General features: G+C 50.7%; 1 protein-coding gene across 2 annotated transcripts; it reads right to left on the reverse strand.

Annotated features, from left to right (window-relative positions):
- Positions 1–784: 784 nt before the first annotated feature.
- LOC114600772 (trypsin-like) lies at positions 785–14,843 on the reverse strand. Of its 2 annotated transcripts, XM_077929559.1 has the most exons (4): positions 14,480–14,843; positions 13,962–14,101; positions 12,838–12,939; positions 785–4,451 (listed from the first exon to the last, which is right to left on the reverse strand). In XM_077929559.1, the coding sequence occupies exons 1-4, from the start codon at positions 14,721–14,723 to the stop codon at positions 4,419–4,421; spliced, it is 519 nt and encodes a 172-aa protein (XP_077785685.1). In that variant the 5' UTR covers positions 14,724–14,843; the 3' UTR covers positions 785–4,418. The 2 variants fall into 2 exon arrangements, with proteins under 2 accessions (XP_077785685.1, XP_028593262.2); XM_028737429.2 differs by lacking the exon at positions 785–4,451 and having other exon boundaries at positions 12,762–12,939.
- Positions 14,844–23,901: the final 9,058 nt, after the last annotated feature.

Here is a 23,901-nt window from a genome sequence, read left to right on the forward strand (position 1 = left end):
GGAGACATGAGGTCACAGCACTATGACAACATGATGGAATGATGATGTCAGTGGAAAGGAGACCTCTTGCTCATCTCTTTTTCTATTTACATTCTATTTGCTGATTTATGATCCGGCAAACCTTCACTGAAGATGAACTAATAACTTCTTAATGGATTGAATATTTTTAAAATTAATTCTCCATTAGTAACATTCTAATGATAACAAAACAAATCAAATCAAATCTTGCCACATCATAATACAAACAATAAAGCCAATTATACATTCCAAACTAAAAATTTTGGGGAGGCCTTTCCATGTTCTGGCTGTCGGGAGAAAGCTTCTTTCACTTGTTCCTGCGTTCTTCTCTCGTTTCCCCCCAGATTCAGCTAGGTAGACCAACTACCTACCTCTAAGGGGCTACTGTACAATTTTTTAATTTTTTGGAAAGGATTCTTTTAAATACTTTTTAAAGACTTTTTTTTTAAAAAAAGACTTGATTCTTTAAAAGGGATTTTTGGAAGAGTTTTAAAAATATTTTTTTCAAGTTTTTCCCCAATTTCATAATTCTGATCTTCCGGTCTTTTTAAAATATCCTTTCCAGAACACTCCTGTTTCTTAGTCCAAATTCTAATAATTTTTGAAGAGCTGAGTCCAGGGTGTCATACATTGTCCTGGGCAAAGGTGGTTGGCATTGCAGGGTAAATATTAGGCTCAAGTGGCATCACAAATTTTGCACACAGTGATCTCTAGGATAAGCCAGGCATGTGTTGCACTGGGACCCATAGCACTGTGTTTAGAGGTAAACTACAGTTCCCATGATTCTCGGGGTGAAGGAGTCATGTGCTGTAATGTTATGGCATGCCCACAGCCACTAACAACAACCAAAGTGAATAGTTTCTGATGAATTTTCCTTAAAATGTCTTGTCTCAATTATATTTTTAGAGTTTATCATTGCAATGGTGAGCTGGATACTGCAGTTTTTGGTTGTGGTGACCTGCTATTCGATATAATTAGTTAAAGTTGTTTCTATATGTAACAACAGCAGCTAGGATTCTATATGCGCAGAAATGGAAGGAAAAAGAAGTTCCAAAGAAGGGATAAGTGAGATAATGGACTATGCAGAACTAGCAAAATTAGCAGTTTTGTGGACAAATAGGCCTTTTTTCGGATTATAGTATGCTGAACTCGTAAGGAGGATTTGAGCTATGAGCAACGTAAGTAATTGGATTATAATACTGGGGTTATGACTTGACAAACAGAAGACGGGGTGCAGCAGGAGAGAAACAACAACTCCATGGAAAACAGGGTGGGAAGTCGGCGAAAATTAAGAGAAAAGTCAAAATTGTGTTTTGACTGTAAATGATTTTTAAAATATTGAAACAATAAAATATAATTGTAAAAAAAGAAGTTGTAACCACTTCTAAGCTTCTGGGTAGGTAGCCTCAGAATGGCTTGTAAATGTACTTCGAAGAAGCCAGCTTTGGCAGAGGCCACTGTGACTTCAATGCCAGCCCATAATAGGCCTTACGGCAGATGGAAGCTGGGCTCTCTTCCGGCACCTCGGAATTCAAAGAGGTCAGCTCAAGCCCTGCTGTTTCCTAGCTCAGGGCACCATATCACCAAGGTCTACCCCTGGGGATTGGGGGGGGGGGGGATTTTGTTGAGTGCTCTCTTGTTGCCACACCTGCTCCTTGCATTTGCTCCTGACCTGAGCACAAGGAGACCCTTTTGTTTCTGGCGGACCACCCCATGCAAGCGTTTCCTCACATGCGCAAGCAGACAAATACCTCTGCGCATGCGAAATGCTTTGCTCTGCCTCCATGCTTCTGAATCCCAATTGATGGAAACCTCAGGAGCGGGGAGGGCTCATGCGCTCGGGTGCTGCTTGCTGGTTTCCCACGGCCATCCGGTTGGTCACTGTGAGAACAGGAGGCTGGACTAGATGGGCCATTGGCCTGACCCAGCACAGCCTTTTCTTCTGTTCTTAAGCAACCATCATGAGATATAAGGCCTGATTGAAGTGGAAGAAGGTTGCGCTCCATAGACAGAGGGGCATGGAGCTGAGCATGGCTGTGAGGCAAAAGGCTGGGGCAAGGTTTTGGAAAATGCTCCATTCAGTTCTGCCAAGCTTCACCTGGAAACCCAGATCCCCTCTATCGTTGTGTAGCGGTATTCTGAGGGCATCTTCCATGGGCCATGGGCCTGATCCAGCAGCCTCTTCTTGTGTTCTTAACGTAGAACAGTAGCAGAGGAGGGGAATCAGGGTTTCCAGGTGAAGCTGACCTTCTGATCGGCAAGTCCTAGGCTCTGTGGTTTAACCCACAGCGCCACCCGCGTCCCTTTGTAGCAATATAGCAAGTGGGGAAATGAAGAAGGGAGAATCAACAAAAGATCCATGAAAATGTCAATGAATATCAAGCAATACTCATTGGTTAAAATCATGATGCCTGTTTAAGCAAACCAACAAAGCTTTCCAAAGATCTCTGAAGGAAGGGAGGGCCAATATCCGCCCTCCCTTCCCCACAGGTGGGCAGGGTTTGCAGCACAGAGCGAGGCTCACCTGGGCGGGTGCCACCCACCTGCTTGAGCTGGCCTTTGACCCGCCCTCGGCCAGGGAAGACAATGGACGGCGGGCCTAAGGCCAAAAGAGGCTGACACCAGGGCTCAAGCCTCTTTTGCTGTTCTTACGCAAAGCCTTATCTGCTTGCGGTGTTAGTCCCCAGGAATATTCCGGGCACTCGTTCCATATTGGGGCTGCCACTTCAGCGGCGATACAGGGTTGGGACCCCGCACACATCAAGACACTGGGGCGCTGGCGCTCAACAGCCTACAAAAGTCACATTCGTCCCGGCTCCTCCTCCTTATCACTTGCAATTTAATTGTCTTACAGGTTTGCCCACCATGAAGATCTGGGTTATAGGCCACAGCATTGTCCATTGGGCAGCGGATTATGCACAGTCTCAAAATCGTGGCCATAACCTTAACATCCACCCCAAGGTACGCTTTTGTTGGATGGCCCAGCGGGGCATGCGTTGGCGGAGCTTGATGCCCATGCTGCGTAGTGCCACAGCGACCCATGGCCCTCCAAGGGTCTTGATTACACTGGTCAACAACAAATTTGTTGTCTGCGTTTTTTTCAGCTGATTTAGGACGAATCTGATGCACTGAATCCAAAAATCACATTGGTTTTGCTCAGTCAGGTCAAGTTTTTGAGTTCTGGCCACATGTCATTTTTTTACATTTTTATTCACATGTACGCTTGTGTGGAGCATTTTAGAAGAAGTTGGTGGGGGTAAAATGGCATGTCGAATAATTGTTTTGATTGGAAATGATTATTTTAATGACAAGAAGTATTCAGGTTCGATAGTTCTGGGTGATTATGTCGAAAAGGGATCAGTTTGAAGCCATAAAACCTCGAAATCTTCCATAAATTGGTGCGGCAAAGCATAAAGTTGGGGGATCAAAACCCCTGGCTCACTCGAGTACACTGAAGGAGAACTATGAAGGGGTGAAGTATGTGCTGGAGAAAATTGGTTATGATCAGCATGATCAGCCTAGCTTCCTTCCGGGCTTGAGAATCTCCGCAGCCAGTTATTTCCTCCCAGCCTAACCTGCCTCACACCATACAGTTGTGCTGTGCTTGCCTGTGCTTTTGCTGGTTTTGTAAACTGCTTTGAGGTTTTTTGTTCTACAATCAAGCAACACATACTTTTCATGAAATAGTGAAATGGAAACATGGCCACCTGCCCAACCTGAGGAGGTGTGTGCAGATCAGGAAATCTCCAAAAACAGATTGGGTTTTCGTTGGAAGGGGACAACACCTGCTTCTGGTGCTCGTGAGCAACGGTGAGTGAGTGTCAGTTGCAATCAAAGTGTACTTCCTGCATTGCAGGGGGTGGGCTGGATGACCCTTGGGGATCTCTGAAGCCTACAATTCTCTAGAATCTGAGGCAAACTGACAGAGTGTTTAGCTTGGGTGTTGGTGCCAAATGAAGGCCTTTCTGTGGCAAATAGCCTAGATTGGCATAGATTTTTTCTTTGGGCCTTTCCCTGAACCCATAAATTTGGGACTTGCTTCCAGAAAAATGTGCAGGACAGACCTGCAGCCATTCCATGTAAAGAGAAAAGACGAGAGAGAGAGAGAGAGAGAGAGAGAGAGAGAGAGAGACCCCTCTATGCTGACTTGCCCATTTCAGGATAGTTTCACCCAGGTTCCAAAATGTCACACTGATCTCAACAAAATTTATTTCAAGTTAGTGTGCTTATAGCCATAGCCTTATATTACTGTTAAGTTTGCTTCAGATGATTCAATTGGTTTCACTTCTGCCCTGTGTGTTTGCCAAAGGACTGGCAGTGGACTTTTTCGCCTGTTCTTAAAGACCACAAAGACCACAGAGAGAGCAACTTGCGTAGGGGAAACTTCTGCACCAAATGCATCAGTGAACCCAATGCACCCAGGTATCTCTGCCCTGTGTGAGAAAGAGAGTGGTTGCCAGTCAGTGCAGAGCAGCCTTTCTCCACCTTGGGTCACCCAATGTTTTGGGAATACAAGGCCCATCATCCCTGACCACTGGTCCTGGTGGTTTGGGCATGCTGCAGGCCTTGTGGGGAGTGCCGCCCAGCATTTTGTCACCCTCCTCAGTGGTGACGCCCAGGGTGGCACCCACCCACCACACCCCCTTCCTCCGCCCTTGCCTGCAGAGACAATGGAATGCATCCCTCCTGTCATAACCCTGTTTTTGTCAAGGGACAGAGTTAAGAGCTTTCAGCAGCAGTAGCCACCTCCAAGGATGCTGTGTTTTGATAATCAGTTGGTGTTTGTTTCAGGCTGCTTTGGGCACCATTCAGTGCAGTGACATAGTGTCACACACACACTCAACTAAACTTGCCATTTGTGGGCACTCTCAGTTGGCATCTCTGTGGTTGGCAGTGATGGGAAAACAGAACTGAGATGTCTGTAAGAAGCTGGTGAGGTGGGCAAGGGGGCTTGGCTTAGCTCAGGCAAGGGACTGTTGGATGGCCTCCTTAAGTACAACTGATAGCCAGTTTGGATGAAGAGCAAAGAACTGAAGAGGTTGTGCCTCAACCTACCAGGCACTTTCTTGGAAGAAACAGTGATGTCGCAGAGGGGTGTGTGAAATGGGTACCTTAGGGGGTATGGAAATCAGCAGCTCTGCAACTTACATCCGTTGGAGAGGTTGGGCCTCTGAGCACCCCAAGTGCCTCACTTCACAAACAGGCAGACTTCAGAGCCAGCTCTAGGTGGGTGCTGGTGTGGTAGGTTCTTTCATGGAGCTTTGACTGTGTTAGGCCATGGAAGGCTGGGATGCTAACGAAACTGCTCCATGGAGTAAATATTGTGGGAGTTTAGAAATCAAATCTAAAAATGCATATTCTTACTAGTAAGCAAGTGTGGGGATTAAAATCACAGAGCAGTATTGCTGTTAGGTGGACTCAGATCATTGCAATTGGTAGAGAAGGCTCTGTGTTATTTCATTTCCCCTCCTCTCTTGGTAGGGAAGAAGAAGAAAAGTATTTTCTGTTCCTTCTCTCTCTCTCTCTCTCTCTCTCTCTCTCTCTCCAACCAGCCAATGGGAGAAGACTTGTATCTGCTTGCTCCAGCATCAGGCTCATGCCTGAGGCCTCTTTCACTGTAAATACAAGTATTTTACCTGCATTTATTTTTACTGCTGTTGTTGCTAAGGACAGGTGCTTGACTATGAGTAAACTATATGTTTTAACCATACTTTCCAGTCGGTGGCCTGTTTCTATAATAAACAGGGTAACAGAAGGGGGAGATCAGCCTAAAGGCTTTTGTTTTTACTGTTTAAGATGCTTATCACTGTGCTTCTAAACACAAGCGATAAGCTGATGTTTTGTCTGTTGGCCAGGTTTGTGGAGGAATAAAATATAGTTAATGTCAGAGACTGCCTCCAGGTCCCAGCTCACAGAGGACCAACGCTAGCCAGCGGTAATATACAAAAGTCTTTATTTAAGTACATTATCCATTTTCAAACCCTAGCGTGCGTCTCTACGTCTAGACACTAGACCGGCGAAGCTCCGTCTGAATCTCCGCCCCCTGTACACCAGCTTAAGACTCTAGCCTTACTCCACCTCTTCCGTCTCTCCTTCCGCCTCTGGGTCCTACTACCCCCCGGGATCCCTTCCTTCCTGGACGCTTCGGACGCGGACCCCTCTGACTCTTCCCCCTCCCTTCGGCGGGCTTTAGGACCTGGCTCCCTATCCGGGCTGCTCACTGCGCCACTCTCTTGTAGGTTTGAACTTGGTGCGCGCACCCTGTCTTTGACCTTCCTTTCGACCGTTTCTTCGCTCTCTGATGCAGGCGTGGCCAATCCTGACTCATGTCCTTCTGCTGACGGAGAGCTGCCTGATGCCGATACCTGGGACTCCTCCCCCCTACTGCTCTTTGGTGGGGAAGCTGGTCCCGATTTCCAACTGCTGCTCTCTGAGTCCCCTCTGGCCCCTCCTTCCTGGGGTGTTCCCCTTGGCAACCCCCTTGCTCTGACCACGGGAGCCCCTTTCTGTGAATCCTCCGATTCGCTGGAGAGACTCAGAGACTTCGGATGGCTGTCATCGCTAACCTCTCCCTCGGATTCCTCCCCCTCGGTCTCTATCTCCTCCCTTTCCTGTGCCTCTGCTCCTGAGCCCCTGACATCCATCCCCCCCTCGAAGCCCCCCCTTCCCCCCTCCCCTCCTTCCGGTGTGGGTACTGGGTGCTCCGTCGTTGTGGGGGTGATTGCCGGATACAGTTCGTCCCCCGTGTCGTACATCCAGCCGGCGAAGTCCGGCTCGTTCTCCGTGCCCTCAGCGACGTCGATCTCCTCTGCCTCCATCTCTCTGCCTCCGTGTTCGAACCCCACGTCCTCTCCCAACACGTCCATGTCCGTCTCTCCCCCGTTCCCCTCTGAAGGTGATGCCTGCCAAGGACCCCCCAGCCACTTCCTGCGCCACTGCTCCTCTGGTCGATCGTCCCACCAATAAGAGCGGTCTGTGGCAGACCCCGAGGGTGAGCCCTCCGAGGAGCGTGTGTCTGGTGCCGGTTCCTCGTCCGAGGCGAACCCCTGGAACGTGCTGGCTGAAAATGTGGGTGTGAAAAGCCAGTCGTCGAAATACTCGGCTGGCATGGGTCTGTGTGGGAAAAGGGCATGAAACTCCTCTTTGAGCAGAGGTTCCTCCAAAGCATAGTCCGGCACCCAACTGTTGGCGCTGGCCGGGGTACCTTCTCTGGCTAGGAGATATTCTACTCCCTCTTCCCCCCATCTCGAGTCTAAAATCTCTGTGACTTCGTTGATGGGCTCCCCCCTTGGCGACCCCCCCCCCTTGTGGGCGTCTCCCTGAGCGGGTCTGGTGCCGTGCCTGGCTCCTGAAATCTGTGAGGTGCTTTGTAGGGCGTGAGCACTGATCTATGGAAAACTGGGTGCATTCTGGATCCTTCCGGAAGTGTCAACCGGAAGGCCACTGGATTGACCAGTGCCTCGACTTGGTAAGGCCCTAGCTGCTTATGTCCGAGCTTCTTCTTTGCTAACGATCTGGCCGGCACTGCCTGGGCTGCTAACCAAACCCAGTCTCCCACCTGTATGTCTTCCCCAACCCTTCTGTGTCTGTCGGCCTGCAGTTTGTATGCGTGCTTTGCTAGTTCTAACTGCCTCCGAAGCTGTTCGTGGACCTCCTGCAACTCTGCTGCTAAGTCTTCCGCTGCCTGTGGCTCCCCCTCCCCCACTCTCTCTAATCCCGGGAAAGTTCTGGGATGCCTCCCGTTGTTGGCGAAGAACGGTGTCACTCCCGTGGACACGTGCTTTGTGTTGTTGTAGGCGAACTCGGCGAGCGGCAGGTAGTCCACCCATGTTGCTGGCTGCTGATTTGCGTAGCATCTCAGGTACTGCTGCATGATGGCGTTGACCCGCTCCGCTTGTCCGTTGGTCTGCGGGTGTCTTGCCGAAGCCAGGTTGATCTTGACGTTCAGGAAGCCCATCAGCTTCTGCCAGAAGTTCAAGATGAACTGCCGCCCCCGGTCGGACAGGATGGAACGTGGTAGACCGTGAACCCTGAACACGTGGTCTATGAACAGTTTGGCGGTCTGTTCGGCCGTGGCCACCTTCGCGCACGGAATGAAGTGGGCCATTTTGGTGAACATGTCCACCACCACTAGCACTGCTGTCTTGCCCCTCAAGCTGGGCAGATCCGTGACAAAGTCCAGGGCCACCCTCTCCCACGGTTCGAGCGGTGTCTGCAGCGGTTCCAACAGTCCCGCCGGCGGTTTGTGCACTGACTTGGCCCTCTGGCAGGTGTCGCACCTCGAGACGTAATCCGCGACTTCCCCCCGCATCTTGGGCCACCAAAAATCTCTGGCTACTAATTCTACAGTCTTCTCTTTGCCAAAGTGCCCGGCGGTGGGAGCGTCGTGTAGCTGCTGCAGTACCCTTGCGCGGAGGTCGTCTCCTGGCACGTAGAGTGCCCCCTTGCGGATGAGTAACCCGTCGCGTATCTGGAACTCGGCGTCCTTCGCCTTGCCCTTGTGCACCTCCTCCATCTTGGCTTGTGCAAAAGGATCCTCCTGCAGTGCGCGACGTACGGCATCCAGGTCCACGGTTGCCGAGGCGCACGCCCACGCTTCCGGAGTGAAAATGTGCTTGGCCGCCGACGGTGCCGCCTCCTCGAGATATTGCGGCTTCCTGGACAGAGCATCCGCCATGACATTGTTGTCGCCTGGGATGTACTCTATCCTGAAGTCGAAGTCCGCGAAGAACTCTGCCCATCTAATGTGCCTCTGGTTCAGGAACCTTGCCGTGCGCCAGTACTCCAGATTCTTGTGGTCCGTGCGGACCTGCACTGTGTGTTTGGCTCCGATAAGGAAGTGCCGCCATGCCTTGAACGCTGCATGAATAGCTAGCAACTCCCTGTCCCAGATGGTGTAGTTCTGCTCTGACTTGCTGAGCTTCCTGGAGTAGAAGGCGCACGGCCTCCAGTCCCCCTGCTGGTCTTGTTGCAACAGGACAGCTCCCACGGCCCTGTCTGAGGCGTCTGTCTCAACCCTCATCGGTCTGCTGGGATTCACATGCAGTAGCTGCTCTTCGGACGCGAAGAGACGCTTGAGTTTCTGAAAGGACTGCTCCGCTTGCTCCGTCCAGATGAATTTCTTCTTCTTGGAGCTGAGCGTGTCGGTGATGGCCGCCGTCTGCATAGCGAACCCCTTGATGAACTTGCGGTAGAAGTTGGCAAAACCGACAAACCGCTGGACTTCCTTCCGATTGCGTGGGCTTTTCCAGTCTAATACTGAGCGAACCTTGGCGCTGTCCATGGCGAGCCCCTTGTCCGACAATTTGTAGCCCAGGAAATCCACCTCCGTCATATCGAACTGGCACTTCTCCAGTTTGGCGTACAGTCTGTGCTCCTGCAGTCTCTGTAGAACTTCCCTGACATCCCTCTCGTGATCCTCCCGCGATGCTGAAAATATCAGGATGTCGTCCAGGAAGCAGACGCACTTCTTGTAGAGGAGTCCCGCCAACACATGATGCATAAAAGCTTGAAAACAGTGCGAGCCATTTTGTAATCCGAAGGGCATAACTCTGTATTCATAGGTGCCCAGTGGCGTGAACATGGCCGTCTTCCACTCGTCGCCTTCCCGTACACGAATCAGGTTGTACGCCCCTCGCAGATCTAACTTGGTGAAAACGCGTCCTTTCCTCACCGTCGCGAGCAGGTCGTCAATCCTGGGCATGGGGAAGGCTGAGGGCCTGGTCTTCGAGTTCAAAATTCTATAGTCCACCACAAGTCTTTTTGGGGGCGTGTCCTTTTTCTTTACAAAGAATACGGGACTGCCCCCCACTGCTTTCGACTCCCGGATGAAACCGCGCTTCAAATTGAGATCTATGAACTCCCTGAGTTCCTGCAGTTCGTCTTCAGACATGGAATACAGTTTCCCGGTTGGCAGCGTCGCCCCCGGCAGGAGGTCAATCTTGCAGTCATAGGACCTGTGAGGAGGTAGTTTGTCCGCTTCCTTCTCGCAGAAAACCTCCAAAAACTCCGCGTACTTGAGTGGCACTGCTTGCAGCGTGCCCAAGTGTAACTGTGGGTCATCCTCTTCCCCTTCTGTGCTAGGTATAATGCAATGTTCCGCACAGTAGGAGGAGCCGAAAGTCAGTTGGCGTTGGTACCAAGCCAATGCTGGGCTGTGCCTGTGCAGCCAACTCATGCCCAATACTACAGGCGTGTCCGACAATTGGGTGACATTGAAGCTGATGACTTCCCGGTGATTCCCAATTTGCATCACCATCGGCGGCGTCTGCTGTACCACCTGCCCCCCCAGCAGTTCCCTGCCATCCACCGTGACAACCTTCAGGGGCAGCGTGGCTGGCAGTAGCGCTATATTGTGTTGTTGAATGAACTCCAGTCCTATAAAGTCTGCGTTACTGCCAGAGTCAATAGTAATAGGCACTTCCATTGTGAGTCCATTGGGTAGCTGGAGCGATGCGGTGAGCTGCACCACTGGTTTGGGTGGGAGGGGGTCTGTGGGCTGCAGAATCTCTGGGGACTTCTTCACTGACTCGTCTGGCTGGGCCCCAGTGCCTCCGTTTCCAGCCAGACTCTGTCGTTTCCCTGCTGTGGTTCTCTCTGCTGAGTTGCTGCCGTTACTGTTGCGGAGGCTGCAGTGTGCTTGTGGAGCCTCTGGGGACACTCTTTCGCCATGTGCTGACCACTGTCGCAGACGTAACACTTCCTGTTTCCTCTAGGCGGCTTCGCTTTGACTGCTCCCGGTGTTAAGGCTCTGGTAGCTGATTGAGCCCTAGCACCGCCAATCTCCATCGGCTCTTCCCCTCCTCCCTGCGGAGGCGTGGATTGCGCACGCACTGCATCCCTGGGCAAGAGGGCGGGCACTCTCGCTGGCGTGCGTCCCCAACGCCCTTCTTCTTTGCCCCATGGGCGTTCTTCCAGCCGCACCCCAGCCGTTAGCGCTCTCTGAACGACTTCCTGAGTGCTTGTGGGTCTCTCCCCCCTTGCAATTTCATCCTTGACATTTGGGTTCAATCCTTCCCAAAAAAGGTCTCTAACTGGCGCCGAATCTTTATCCCACCCCAGCGCGTTGACTAATGCAAAAAAGCGGGAATGATACTGCCTCACACTGGCTTTCCCTTGTTTCAGCCCATGTATGTCCTTCCGGGCAATATCAACGTCAATGTTGGATAAGAAACAGGAATCCATCGCTTTAATGAATGCATCTGCACTTCGGAGCGCTGGATCCTTATCTCTCCACAGATTGCGCAGCCACGCTTTCGCGTCTCCATGCAAATGAGACAAGATAAACCCCACCTTCTCTTGCTCATCTCTAAAGTCTTTATCCAGCAGTTGCAGCGCAAACCGCACGTCTGCTCGGAAGTTGGGGTACTGCTGCAAATTCCCATCGAAATGAGATACAAGGCTGCCTCCTCTCTTCCCCAGCCCAATCCCCTCTGATCTGGGTCCCGGTTGCCCCTGCTTCGTAAGCACTTCCAACCTGGCTTGGAGATCTCTGCAGGCAGCAGCCGCTTCGTCTTCTCTCTTCCTGGATGCGATTATCTCCGCGTTGAGTTGTGTCACCGCATTTTGCAAGGCAGATATTTGCTGTTCGGTAGTCATTTCGCCTGACTCTTGTGAGCTCGCGAGGCACCAGTCTTCTTCCCGCGCTGCGTATACTCACGCAGCGACGCCTTCGGTGAAGAAAACTGATGAAAAAGGAGACGGAGCTTACTGTCAGAGACTGCCTCCAGGTCCCAGCTCACAGAGGACCAACGCTAGCCAGCGGTAATATACAAAAGTCTTTATTTAAGTACATTATCCATTTTCAAACCCTAGCGTGCGTCTCTACGTCTAGACACTAGACCGGCGAAGCTCCGTCTGAATCTCCGCCCCCTGTACACCAGCTTAAGACTCTAGCCTTACTCCACCTTTTCCGTCTCTCCTTCCGCCTCTGGGTCCTACTACCCCCCGGGATCCCTTCCTTCCTGGACGCTTCGGACGCGGACCCCTCTGACTCTTCCCCCTCCCTTCGGCGGGCTTTAGGACCTGGCTCCCTATCCGGGCTGCTCACTGCGCCACTCTCTTGTAGGTTTGAACTTGGTGCGCGCGCCCTGTCTTTGACCTTCCTTTCGACCGTTTCTTCGCTCTCTGATGCAGGCGTGGCCAATCCTGACTCATGTCCTTCTGCTGACGGAGAGCTGCCTGATGCCGATACCTGGGACTCCTCCCCCCTACTGCTCTTTGGTGGGGAAGCTGGTCCCGATTTCCAACTGCTGCTCTCTGAGTCCCCTCTGGCCCCTCCTTCCTGGGGTGTTCCCCTTGGCAACCCCCTTGCTCTGACCACGGGAGCCCCTTTCTGTGAATCCTCCGATTCGCTGGAGAGACTCAGAGACCTCGGACGGCTGTCATCGCTGACATCTCCCTCGGATTCCTCCCCCTCGGTCTCTATCTCCTCCCTTTCCTGTGCCTCTGCTCCTGAGCCCCTGACAGTTAACATATTCCCTCACCTACATGGTAAACCCTAACCAACATCTACCATAATGTGAAATCAAGCCATTCCAGGAGGTGTGCCGGAAGCTGAGGAGTGAGGGAGCAAATCATTCGATTCTGCTCCCTTGCCTCAGCCATGACCCCTCTGGTGGTGGGCAGACTGGGAGGTAGACTTCCTAGAAGCCTTCTCTTCCACAGTAGCCAGGCCTGTATAGTCATTGCATTGCTGGTGGTGCCAGATCACAGGGTCTTTCTCAGAGCAGCGAGATACCAGGTCAGAGCTCAATCTGGCTTTATTGCTCTTCAGTTGTTGGCAATTGTGTAGTGGATCCAGTCTTCAAAGATGCAGACCTTGGTGTACAGCCCCAGCCGATTCTCTTCACTGCAGCTTTTCTTCCAGGACAGCAGTCCTTGGAGGGCTTCTTCACACACCAGGGGGCTGCCCACATCTCCCTAAGACATAGACAACAGCATTGGGACTCTCCAGGGGACAGGATCAAATCATGGCAATTTCTCACTGTCGTTATTTGAACTCTCAGGCCCTGGAGCACTGCCTGCAGCAGGAGAGAGGGAGCTGTGTGAGGCTTTCCCCAGCCACAAGTACCTCCCAAGAGGTTGGCTCTTGCAGCTGGAGAATTTCCCTTCCCCTGTTGGGGTGGGTGTGCGCTTGCGCTTACAGCCCCTCTGTCCCTCTCTAGAATGCGGGAATGACATAAATACTATTTAACTTTGATATGGGGAGGATTTGGCACATGGCTTTTTATTGTACTTTTCAAATATATTATGCTTTGTTGTTTAGTTCTGGTTAATGTCTGGCCAGTAAGCTACTAGCCTGCCTACGGAGCATGCTTGTGCTTGTGAGTGAATTGGTTGGAGACAGCTCTAGTTTGAAGGGAAGCATTCATCTATGGTGTGTGTGGATGCGCATAATTAGACCATGTTACTGAACTCAAAATCAGGGACACCTATACAACCTTACCTCCCACCAAAAAGTGCAGGCGCAGGGGGCCACCAAAACCACACCTCTCACCCATGGCTTGAAGTGGCTAGGAGCACACATGCCCATCTGGGAGGCCAGGCAAGGCATGCAGGCTCCTCTAGGCACCCATCTCATCAGCCCTGCAGGACCATCTCCCAGGTTGGCCAGTGGTGATATTGGAACTGTGAGTGGAGCGCCAAGTGACGCTTGGATAGAAGAAAGATAGAGACAGCAGGTGAGAGTTGCAGGAAGAGAGGGAGGGAGAGAGGAAGAAGAGCAGTCCTGGTGGTCATGGAGGAAATCACAGGCAGAGCATGAAAGGTGACAAAAAGCAAACTTTTGGAGTTTCTGGTCCATGGTCTCTCCCAGCTTCAGATGTACTGATACAGCTTCTGGCCAAGATCACAAGGGAGTCAAGGTATGCCTCTGCTTGTCTGCTCCCCACCCCCCCACCCCCCAATCACTGGACTTGCCAGTAAAAAGAGAAGAGCCTCACCTTGCAGGCATCTTGGCTGCTGTCCAGCTGTCCAGCACAAAGCATCCTGTCAGTGAACCGTCCTGGGTAGACATTGTTGCAAGTGGCATCAGATGTGACTGGAAGGTAGGAGCACTGCAGAAGGCTGTCTGTTCCATCAGCTGTAAGCCCAAAATATGTTGATCCTGAGCAGCTGCCTGGGGCAAGGCAGGAGGGAGACTCTTATGCTCAGGCCTCACCCCTCTCTCCTTGAGCTCTTTCTGCTTCAAGGGGGCACTGCCACCTGCCATGAATCTATCATAGTACAATGAATTGTTGGTGCCTCCCTCCCACCATTTGCCGTTCATCCACCCTTCCCTTTTTTGCATGGTGTCATTTATCCCATGCATCACTAAGGAACTTCAGTGCCCCCTTGCGCGTCCCCACCATAATCCCCCACGGCCACAAAGAGGGGCATCTTCCAGCAACCCCCTGCTCCAGTCTGTCACAGTTGTTGCTGGTCCTGGTTAGTCTCTCAGCACCACCCTCTCTGTACTCACAGTTGCTGCTGATCCATTCTGAAGCCAGGCACTGGGTCCCAGCTATGGCACATTGGCTGGGCAAACTGATGGGCTGCACTAGCTCACCCAGGACAGCTGGTTGTGCAAGCTTGATGAGCATGATGTCATAGTCCAGTGTGTAGTTGTTGAACTGCTTATGAGGGACCAGCTTGGCAGCAGCAATGACCTGTTGCTTCTCCTTAGGAGGAGTCTCAGGGACTTGTAGGCCAAGCCAGACCTCCATGTGGTCTGGGCTGCTGGAAGAAGAGCAGGTGGGTCAATAGTGTTCTCCCTAGAGTTTTTCTGCCTCAGCCTGGGTTGAAAGATTCCTTGCTCACCCTCAAGGATTCTTGTAGGCAGGCAGTCAAATGTCATAGTCCAGTGTGTAGTTGTTGAACTGCTTATGAGGGACCAGCTTGGCAGCAGCAATGACCTGTTGCTTCTCCTTAGGAAGAGTCTCAGGGACTTGTAGGCCAAGCCAGACCTCCATGTGGTCTGGGCTGCTGGAAGAAGAGCAGGTGGGTCAATAGTGTTCTCCCTAGAGTTTTTCTGCCTCAGCCTGGGTTGAAAGATTCCTTGCTCACCCTCAAGGATTCTTGTAGGCAGGCAGTCAAATGCACAAGTTGCCCTCCTATTTCAAATGAGAACAGAGCAGCCAACAGCAGAGAATGGACTTTATTCCCTGTGGGAGACAGATTGTGTGCAAAGGGTGTGAAGCAGGCTTATACCCACCTCCTGCTGCACTGAGCTGAGGACAACACCCATTCTTGGCTGATGAGGGCCCCACTGCAGACATGGTGCACTGACTGGAGGGAGACTTCCCATGGCACAGAATCTTGTTGACACTTGGCACTACCAACCAACTTCTCAGCAGCTGCAACAGCTCAATATATAATTGGTAGAGGGGAAAATCAAGACTTCTTCAATGGTTAGGAACATGCTAAAATGCAATGTGGCCTCGTGAACTCAGGAAATGGTATCCAGCCTATCCCATGACATCTGTCAGCCAGACTACGGTAGCTAGATGAGGGCACTGCATGCAATCTCTTCCTGCTAGTAAACAAAGGCTCAACTTTTTGCCACCATATCCTGCTTTCCACCTCCATCTCCCTGCATAGGAATCCTTTGAATTATTGGTCTCATATTGCAAGTAAGTGTGGCTGGCAACTGTTCCTGATTAATTTTCTGCCAGAGTTCTACATACCATCACTCATACTGCTAAAATAAAAGCCACAGTTTTAAACCACAGGAAAGATCATAATGTATTATTGTAGACTATTCCAAAACAGTAACTATAACCAGTAACTATATAGTACACTGCTGGTTTGCCCCATGTAATAGTGACATTTTCTCTTTGTACAATCAGCCCAAATAACTGACTGCTTTTGATTATTCTGATATGAGCTGTTAATTTATTTTCTTACAACCATATATATGTACTGTATATGTGTATTATTATTATATATGAGAATAAAATCAGCATGAAAACATCATTAAAATGCCAATAAATACTAATTAGTTAACAGAGTTGAGATTCCTGCATTGCAGGGGATTGAACTAGATGACCCTAGGGGTCCCTTCCAACTCTACAATACTATGAAATAAGATTCATGTTACAAAGGCTTCTCTAAACATTAAAGTTTTCAAAAGATGTCTGAAGGGAGGGATGGCTCTTGGTGGCAGGGAGTTCCACAGGGCAGTGGCTGCCACACCAAAGGCTCAATCCCTAATGACGTCCAGCTAAACCTCAGGGTTCATTGGGGTGAGGAGACCAACAGAAGTGCCCCATCAACAGATCTTGGTGGTCACGTTGGAAAGTAAGTACTTTGGGGTCTCATGGTACTTTGGGACCGAGTTGCTTAGGGATATGTCAGTTTCACACACTGTTACAGAACAAATTCAGTGATGGACAGCACAGATTGACCAAATGCTGCTATGGTAAGTCTAACACCACTGAGCTTTTTTAATAAAGTGGGACTGGGTGAATAGTCTGAATGGTCAGTGTAGAGAGTGGGTTTTTGGGTTGTATCCAACTAAGTAATACTCAGAGTAGTCCCACTGAAATCAGTGGACTTAAGTTAGGCATGCCCATTAATATCAGTGGGTTAAATCTGAGTATGCCTGATAATGGTGATAGCCCTCCTGCATTTCTGTTTCCTGCCTTAACTGCCTGGTTCTCCTTCCCCTCCTCTGTTGCCAGGACACCTCTACTTGCACACTGAAATTTTAGCCCTCTTCTGGATTGATGGCCGTGGCTTTGCATTCCAGCTTCTGTACTGCAGTTTTGTTCATCCTCACCCAACATTTCATGACTATTCTTGGGCAGATAAACTGTCCAGATTTTTTTGGGGGGGGATTGTACCTGCAAGAGCCACCAGCAGTAAACTGCACCCCAGCCACAGCATGTTCTCTTCTCTGAAACTGGCCTCACTGAGAATGCGGAGTCCTGTGTGCACCTGGAAGTCGTCTAATCTCCCAGAGAAGAGAAGAAAGAATGTTTGCACAGCTTTCACATTGATTCTTGTCCACGCAGTTAGGCTATTTTTAGTAACATTTCTGAAGGAGATAAGATTGCTGCTCCTTTGGGTTTGTAGGAGGTCTGGGCTGTAGGTTCCCCAAGTTTTCAGAGCGTTTTCTATTCAGACCCAGCATTGGGGCATTGAGCAGCTCTTTCAGCCTAACAAATCATCAGTAAAAACAATTACAGCCTAGAAAATACTACAGTGGTACCTGAGGCGCACTTTCACTAATGAGGCCTCCCGCTGCTGCCGCCCGCTGGCACGCAATTTCAGTTCTCATCCTGGGGCAAAGTTCTCAACCCAAGGTACTACTTCCGGGTTAGCGGAGTTTGTAACCCAAAGTGTTTGTAACCCGAGGTACCAGTGTATAAACAAAGCGGCAACAAAAATACGCTAAACATTACAATTACAGCAAAAGTCATATTATATGATTAACAAAGCATTTATAATCTATAAAACAGTATTAGCAACTAAAAAAATAAACCAAGCGCTGTTAATACACGCACTCTCCATGCCCCCATGACTCATAATCTTTCACTCTATTCAGTTCATTAAAATAAACATTATGTCCATTGCTTAGGCAGCCTAGCCAGATGCTGTAGCAGCTGGTATCCTCAGGTGGTGGGCCAGGGTGGAGACAGTGGGACATAGACCAACATCTACCTTTGGGTAGCTCTTCCAGGTGCTGTTGATGAGGAACTTGTCCATGTCACCCTCAATAACCAGGAGGTCAATTCCCACTCAAGGAAGTCCAAGATGAGCCTGCCCTCCAGAGCAGCAATCCTGCTGACATGTGCTTGAACAACTTCTTCTGGCTGCAATATAGGTGTGCTATGAATTAGGGAGGGGGACCCCCCCCAACCCCAAGAAAATAATGAATGATAGGGTTTTGATCCATAGGGTCATTGTCCTTGCCCTTGCAATGCATGAATCTAACTAAAGCATCGATTTGGAATATGAAGGGAAAATACAAACGGCAGAGGAATTATGGGCAAGCTTATGCAAAACAACCTGGCTACGCTAGGGCTACTAAGAAGAGAACTGTCCTTCCTGTTAAGTTGTGGGTTGACATAGCAGACGACACAGCGATTTCTCCAAAGCAGCTCTATTTTGTAAGCTGGAACAGAACTGAACTGAAGAGCTCAGTCAGCCTGCTTATATAGAGCTACAGAACAATTGTAACTGTTGGAACGTTCTAAAACTATCCAATCATGGAACGTCACTTTTCGATCCTTCATTTGCATACAAAACTATCCAATCACTAAACGTCACTTTCAATCCTTCATTTGCATAACTATCTACAGTATCCCCCTGCTGGCCCAGGGTGAGAACTTCAGTACATAACACTTCCCCCCCTGCCCAGATGTACAAACAGACAGGAGATTTGGAAGGTTACTGGGGTAGCAGAGCATGATGTCATATGTAGAGTTGGGGGCTGAGAAAAAAGGAGAGAACCATTTTGGCAGGATGGCTGAAGAGAGGCTGGGAGAGATGCCTTGGACTCCACTGCTGCACTGCTGTGGGGAACAAACCCCTCTTGGATGACCACGTTGTTAGATCTGGACTCCTTCCATCCAAATTCAGGTGTAGATATGTCAATATATCATATTTCTTAAAGCTACAACAGCCTCCTCCATGCCTTCATTCTCAAGGGAACACAGACCCTGGGTAAGTGCCTGGGGCTCCCCTGGACTCTTGCCAAACCTCAGCAGAGATTGTGGGTGGCGTCCAACCAACAGGTGTTATATAGATGTATTTATTTTCTGGAAAGATAACAAAGCAGTTCTGGTATGTTTCAGGGACTTTCCTCTCTCAGTTATTAAGCTGGCATTTGGGAATGCTACAGGCAAGGTTTTCCAGGCCCCCATATGCATCAGGCATCTTCCATATAAAAGACTGAGAGCCAGTGTGGTGTAGTGGTTAAGAGTGGTGGACTCGTAATCTGGTGAACTGGGTTCGCGTCTCCACTCCTCCACATGCAGCTGCTGGGTGACCTTGGGCTAGTCACACTTCTTTGAAGTCTCTCAGCCTCACTCACCTCACAGAAAATTTGCTGTGGGGGGGGGAGGGAAAGGAGATTGTACGCCACTTTGAGGCTCCTTACGTAAAGGTAAAGGGACCCCTGACCATTAGGTCCAGTTGTGACCGACTCTGGGGTTGCGGCACTAATCGCACTTTATTGGCCAAGGGAGCCGGCGTACAGCTTCCGGGTCATGTGGCCAGCATGACTAAGCCACTTCTGGTGAACCAAAGCAGCGCACGGAAATGCCGTTTACCTTCCTGCCGGAGCGGTACCTATTTATCTACTTGCACTTTGACGTGCTTTCGAACTGCTAGGTTGGCAGGAGCCAACTCCTTAGGGTAGTGATAAAGTGGGATATCAAATACAAAATCCAATCTCTTTTTTCTTCCTTCCAAAAATAATCTACAGTTTGCAGCCCACTAGAGCTCAGAATTGCTGGCAGTCTGTGAGTGCCATTGGGATGGCCTCATATTCCTGTTGCAACTGCAGTGTGGCTTTGGCGCTGGCTGCAGCTGCAAACCTACTTCTCCTCCAGCTGCTGCTTCATTATCTTCATGAGGCACTGTAACCGGGACCAAACCCTGCAGTTTCTGCACACAGAGTAGCAGACCATGGTGCACAGCTTGGAAAAGGGTCTATAACAGCTCAGGACAGGAGCCCAGCAAGGGGCTCACAAGCCTTCTGGTTGAAAGCCACAAGCAGTTAATTGAAATAATAATAATAATAATAATAATAAATTTTATTTATATCCCGCCCTCCCCAGCCGAAGCCGGGCTCAGGGCGGCTAACAACAATAAAACAATACAACATTATAAATACATTCTAAAAATTAATTAAAATACAAATTGATGGCAACCATAGACTAAAGCTTTGTAGAGATTGCCAAAGGAGGGAGTCAGGCTGCGCCCTGACCAAAGGCCTGGTGGAACAGCTCTGTCTTACAGGCCCTGCGAAAAGATGTCAAGTCCTGCAGGGCCCTTGTCTCTTGCGACAGGGCATTCCACCAGGTTGGAGCCGCAGTCGAAAAAGCTCTGGCTCTAGTTGAGGCCAGCCTAACCTCTCTGTGGCCTGGGACCTTCAAGATGTTTTTATTTGAAGACCGTAAGTTCCTCTGTGGGGCATACCAGGAGAGGCGGTCCCGTAGGTACGAGGGTCCTAGGCCGTATAGGGCTTTAAAGGTTAAAACCAGCACCTTAAACCTGATCCTGTACTCCACCGGGAGCCAGTGCAGCTGGTATAGCACCGGATGAATGTGATCTCGCAGCGAAGACCCCGTAAGGAGTCTCGCTGCGGCATTCTGCACCCGCTGGAGTTTCTGGGTCAGTCTCAAGGGCAGCCCCACGTAGAGCGAGTTACAATAATCCAGTCTGGAGGTGACCGTCGCGTGGATCACAGTGGCTAGGTCAGGGCGAGAGAGGTAAGGAGCCAACTGCTTAGCTTGGCGGAGATGAAAAAATGCCGCCTTTGTTATAGCTGCAATCTGCGCCTCCATGGAGAGGGAGGTATCGAAGATTACACCCAAACTCTTAACGGACGGTGCTGGCACTAATTGCACCCCCGCAAGAGAAGGGAGTTGCCCCCTCAATCTCATATCGTCCCGTCCCAGCCAGAGGACCTCTGTCTTCGAAGGATTTAACTTCAACCGGCTCCCACGTAACCATCCAGCCACAGCTTCCAAGCATCTGATCAGTGTGTCTGGGGCCGAGTCAGGATGGCCATCCATCAACAGATAGAGTTGGGTGTCATCAGCATACTGATGGCAGCCCAGCCCAAAACTCCGGACAAGCTGGGCAAGGGGGCGCATAAAGATGTTAAAAAGCATCGGGGAGAGAATCGCACCCTGAGGCACTCCACACACCAAGGAGTGGCGGGATGACAATTCCCCCCCAAGCGCCACCCTCTGTCCCCGACCAGAGAGAAACGAGCGCAGCCATTGAAGGGCTGTGCCCTGGATCCCCACGTCGGCAAGGCGGTGGTCCAGGAGTTCGTGATCGACCATGTCGAAGGCTGCTGACAGGTCTAGAAGAATCAGCAGCCCCGACCCGCCTTGATCCAGCTGCCTACGGAGATCATCTGTTAAGGCGACCAGAACCGTCTCGGTCCCATGACCAGCGCGGAAGCCGGACTGGAATGGATCCAGAGCCGATGTTTCATCCAGAAACCTACCAAGCTGTTCCGCAACCGCTCTCTCAATCACCTTACCCAGGAATGGAAGATTCGAAACCGGGCGGTAATTGGATAGATCTAAGGGATCTAATGATGTTTTCTTTAAAAGCGGGCGCACCACTGCCTCCTTCAGTTCCCCTGGGAATGTCCCGGTGCCAAGGGACAAATTGATGATATCCCCCAGGGGGGCCCGCACCTCGTCTGGACACGCTCTAATCAGCCAAGACGGGCACGGGTCGAGAGGACAAGTGGTGGGCTTTCCAGCTCGGAGGAGTCTGTCCACATCGGCTGGGGATATCCGGTCAAAGTGGTCCAATACTGGACCCGAGGACAGTCGAGGGGCCTCCAGTTCCTTTATTGTATCGAAATTGGCGGGGAGGTCATGGCGGAGCAACAGGACCTTCTCCGCAAAAAAGCTCGCAAATGCCTCACAGCTGTGTGTCCAATTGTTATTTAAATTTGGCTGTCCTTCGAGGGACGTTAAAGACCGAATTATACTAAATAATTGCGCCGGGCGAGAGCTAGCGGATGCAATGGAGGCCGAGAAGTAGGACTTCTTAGCGGCCTTCACTGCCATCTCATAGGTTTTCATAAAAACTCTATAGGATGTTCTTGAAGCTCCGTCACGGGCACCCCGCCATACTCGCTCTAGCCGTCTGAGGTCCCGCTTCATTTTCCGGAGCTCCTCGGTAAACCAGGGAGCCCGGTTTCTGCAGGGTCGCAGAGGGCGCTTAGGTGCGATCTCATTGATGGCTGCCAGGAGCTGGGTATTCCAGCCCTCAACAAGCTCAGTCAATGAGTCGCCAGGGGGAGCAAGGTCCCGCAAGGCTTGACGGAATCTATCAGGGTCCATCAGCCTCTGCGGGCGAGCCCAAATCGGCTCGCCACCCAAGCAGGGTGGGGGTGGAACGTCAATCCTGGCTTTCAGAGCGTAGTGATCAGACCATGGCACCTTCATCGAAGGAAACATGATCACATCTATACCGACGCCAAAGATCAAATCCAGCGTGTGGCCTGCTTGATGTGTGGGGCCCGAAACAAACTGGGAGAGCCCTAGTGTCGCCATGGAAGACACCAGGTCCAGAGCTTGTGAGGAGGGAGTGGCATCAGCATGGATGTTGAAGTCCCCCAATACCAATAGGTTAGGGAACTCCAAGGCCCAGCCGGCCACCGCCTCCAGCAGGCCTGACAGGGTGGCTGCTGGTGCGCTAGGTGGCCGGTACACCAGCCAGACAGCCAAGCTCACCTCGGAGCCCCACACTAGGCCAACACATTCAATGCCGGGGATCGATGGCGATGGTAGAGCCCTGAAAGAACAATCTTCCCGGATTAATAATGCCACCCCTCCCCCCCGGCCCACAGTCCGCGACTGGTGGAGGACGGAGAAACCCGGGGGCGCCATCTCTCGTAAGGTAACAGTATCCCCTTCGCGCACCCAGGTCTCCGTCACACAAGCCAGGTCAACCCCCTGAGAGATGAAGAAATCTCGCAGGGTGGCGGTTTTGTTGCCTATAGACCTGGCATTGCACAACACCAGTGACGGAGGTGAGTAATCCTTGCTCACCCTACCCTCGTATCTCGGGATGGGGCGCAGATTGGAAGGGGTACGAGCATATCCGTATCTCGATCCCCTTCGCCTATAACATCTGCCCCCACCGCCATACCTCCCTCGCCCCTCCACAGTAGGAATCCCAAGCCTCATATTCGCCTCCATTTACAAAATATAAAAGCAAACAAACAGAAACAATTACACCAGAACAAAACCAATCCCCACCCCACTCAACAACCAGCCCGCCCCAACCCAAAATAAAACAAAACAAAATAAAAATACATGGATAAAACCACCGTTTATGGTGGTACAACACAATAAAAAGTAAAAACACCTTTACAACACTTTAAAATATATAAAAACATTTTAAAAATTTGCTGCAGCAGCACCAGTGTCCCCAAAGTTGTGGCGGTGGTGGGTGTGGGCCCACCACAATGTTCACGGCAGAGCGGCAGCAGCAATGTTCCGAGGCCTCCTTGGAGCCTTATGTGCTGAGGTGGAGTATGGGGCCCGCCCCCAGGCCCAAGATGGAGAATGGGCTTCAGGGGGGAGCGGTCCTCCCCAAGAGTCACCGGCAGAGCGGCAGCAGCAATGTTCCGAGGCCTCCTGGGAGCCTTATGTGCTGAGGTGGAGTATGGGGCCCGCCCCCAGGCCCAAGATGGCATCCTCAGAGGATGCAAGTGCCCCGCCTCCTATGCCTCTCTCAGGATTTCCTCATGCACAGAAGTCACAAGAGAAAGTAGCTTTTCTCCATTATTTCTTTCCTCAACAGGAGGGCCTTCGGGTCCCAACTCCAAGAGTGACATTTAAACAGTTAAAAATTAAACAACTGCCCCGTCCATTCCCCCTTTCCCATCATTCTCTTCACACTCCCAAATCTCTTCCTGAAAGGGGAAGGGGTGGCTTTTGTCTCTCCTCTCTGCAAGGACCTGATGAATCTTCTCTTTATTCAGGAAGAACTTTCTGATAGCAAGAGCTATTTGACAGTGGAACACTCTCCCTTAGGAGAATGTGGACTCTCTTTCATTGAAGGTTTTTAAACATTGGTCATTTGTCATGGGTCCCTTGCAACTTTACAATTCTATGATTCTATCATTCTGCCAGAGGTGTACTGGGGAGAAGGGGGAGTCCCAGGGCTGCAGGGGGAGGATGCATGGATCTCCTG

This window comes from Podarcis muralis, chromosome 6 (genome assembly GCF_964188315.1).
Source record: "Podarcis muralis chromosome 6, rPodMur119.hap1.1, whole genome shotgun sequence".
NCBI classification, from domain to species: Eukaryota; Metazoa; Chordata; class Lepidosauria; order Squamata; family Lacertidae; genus Podarcis; species Podarcis muralis.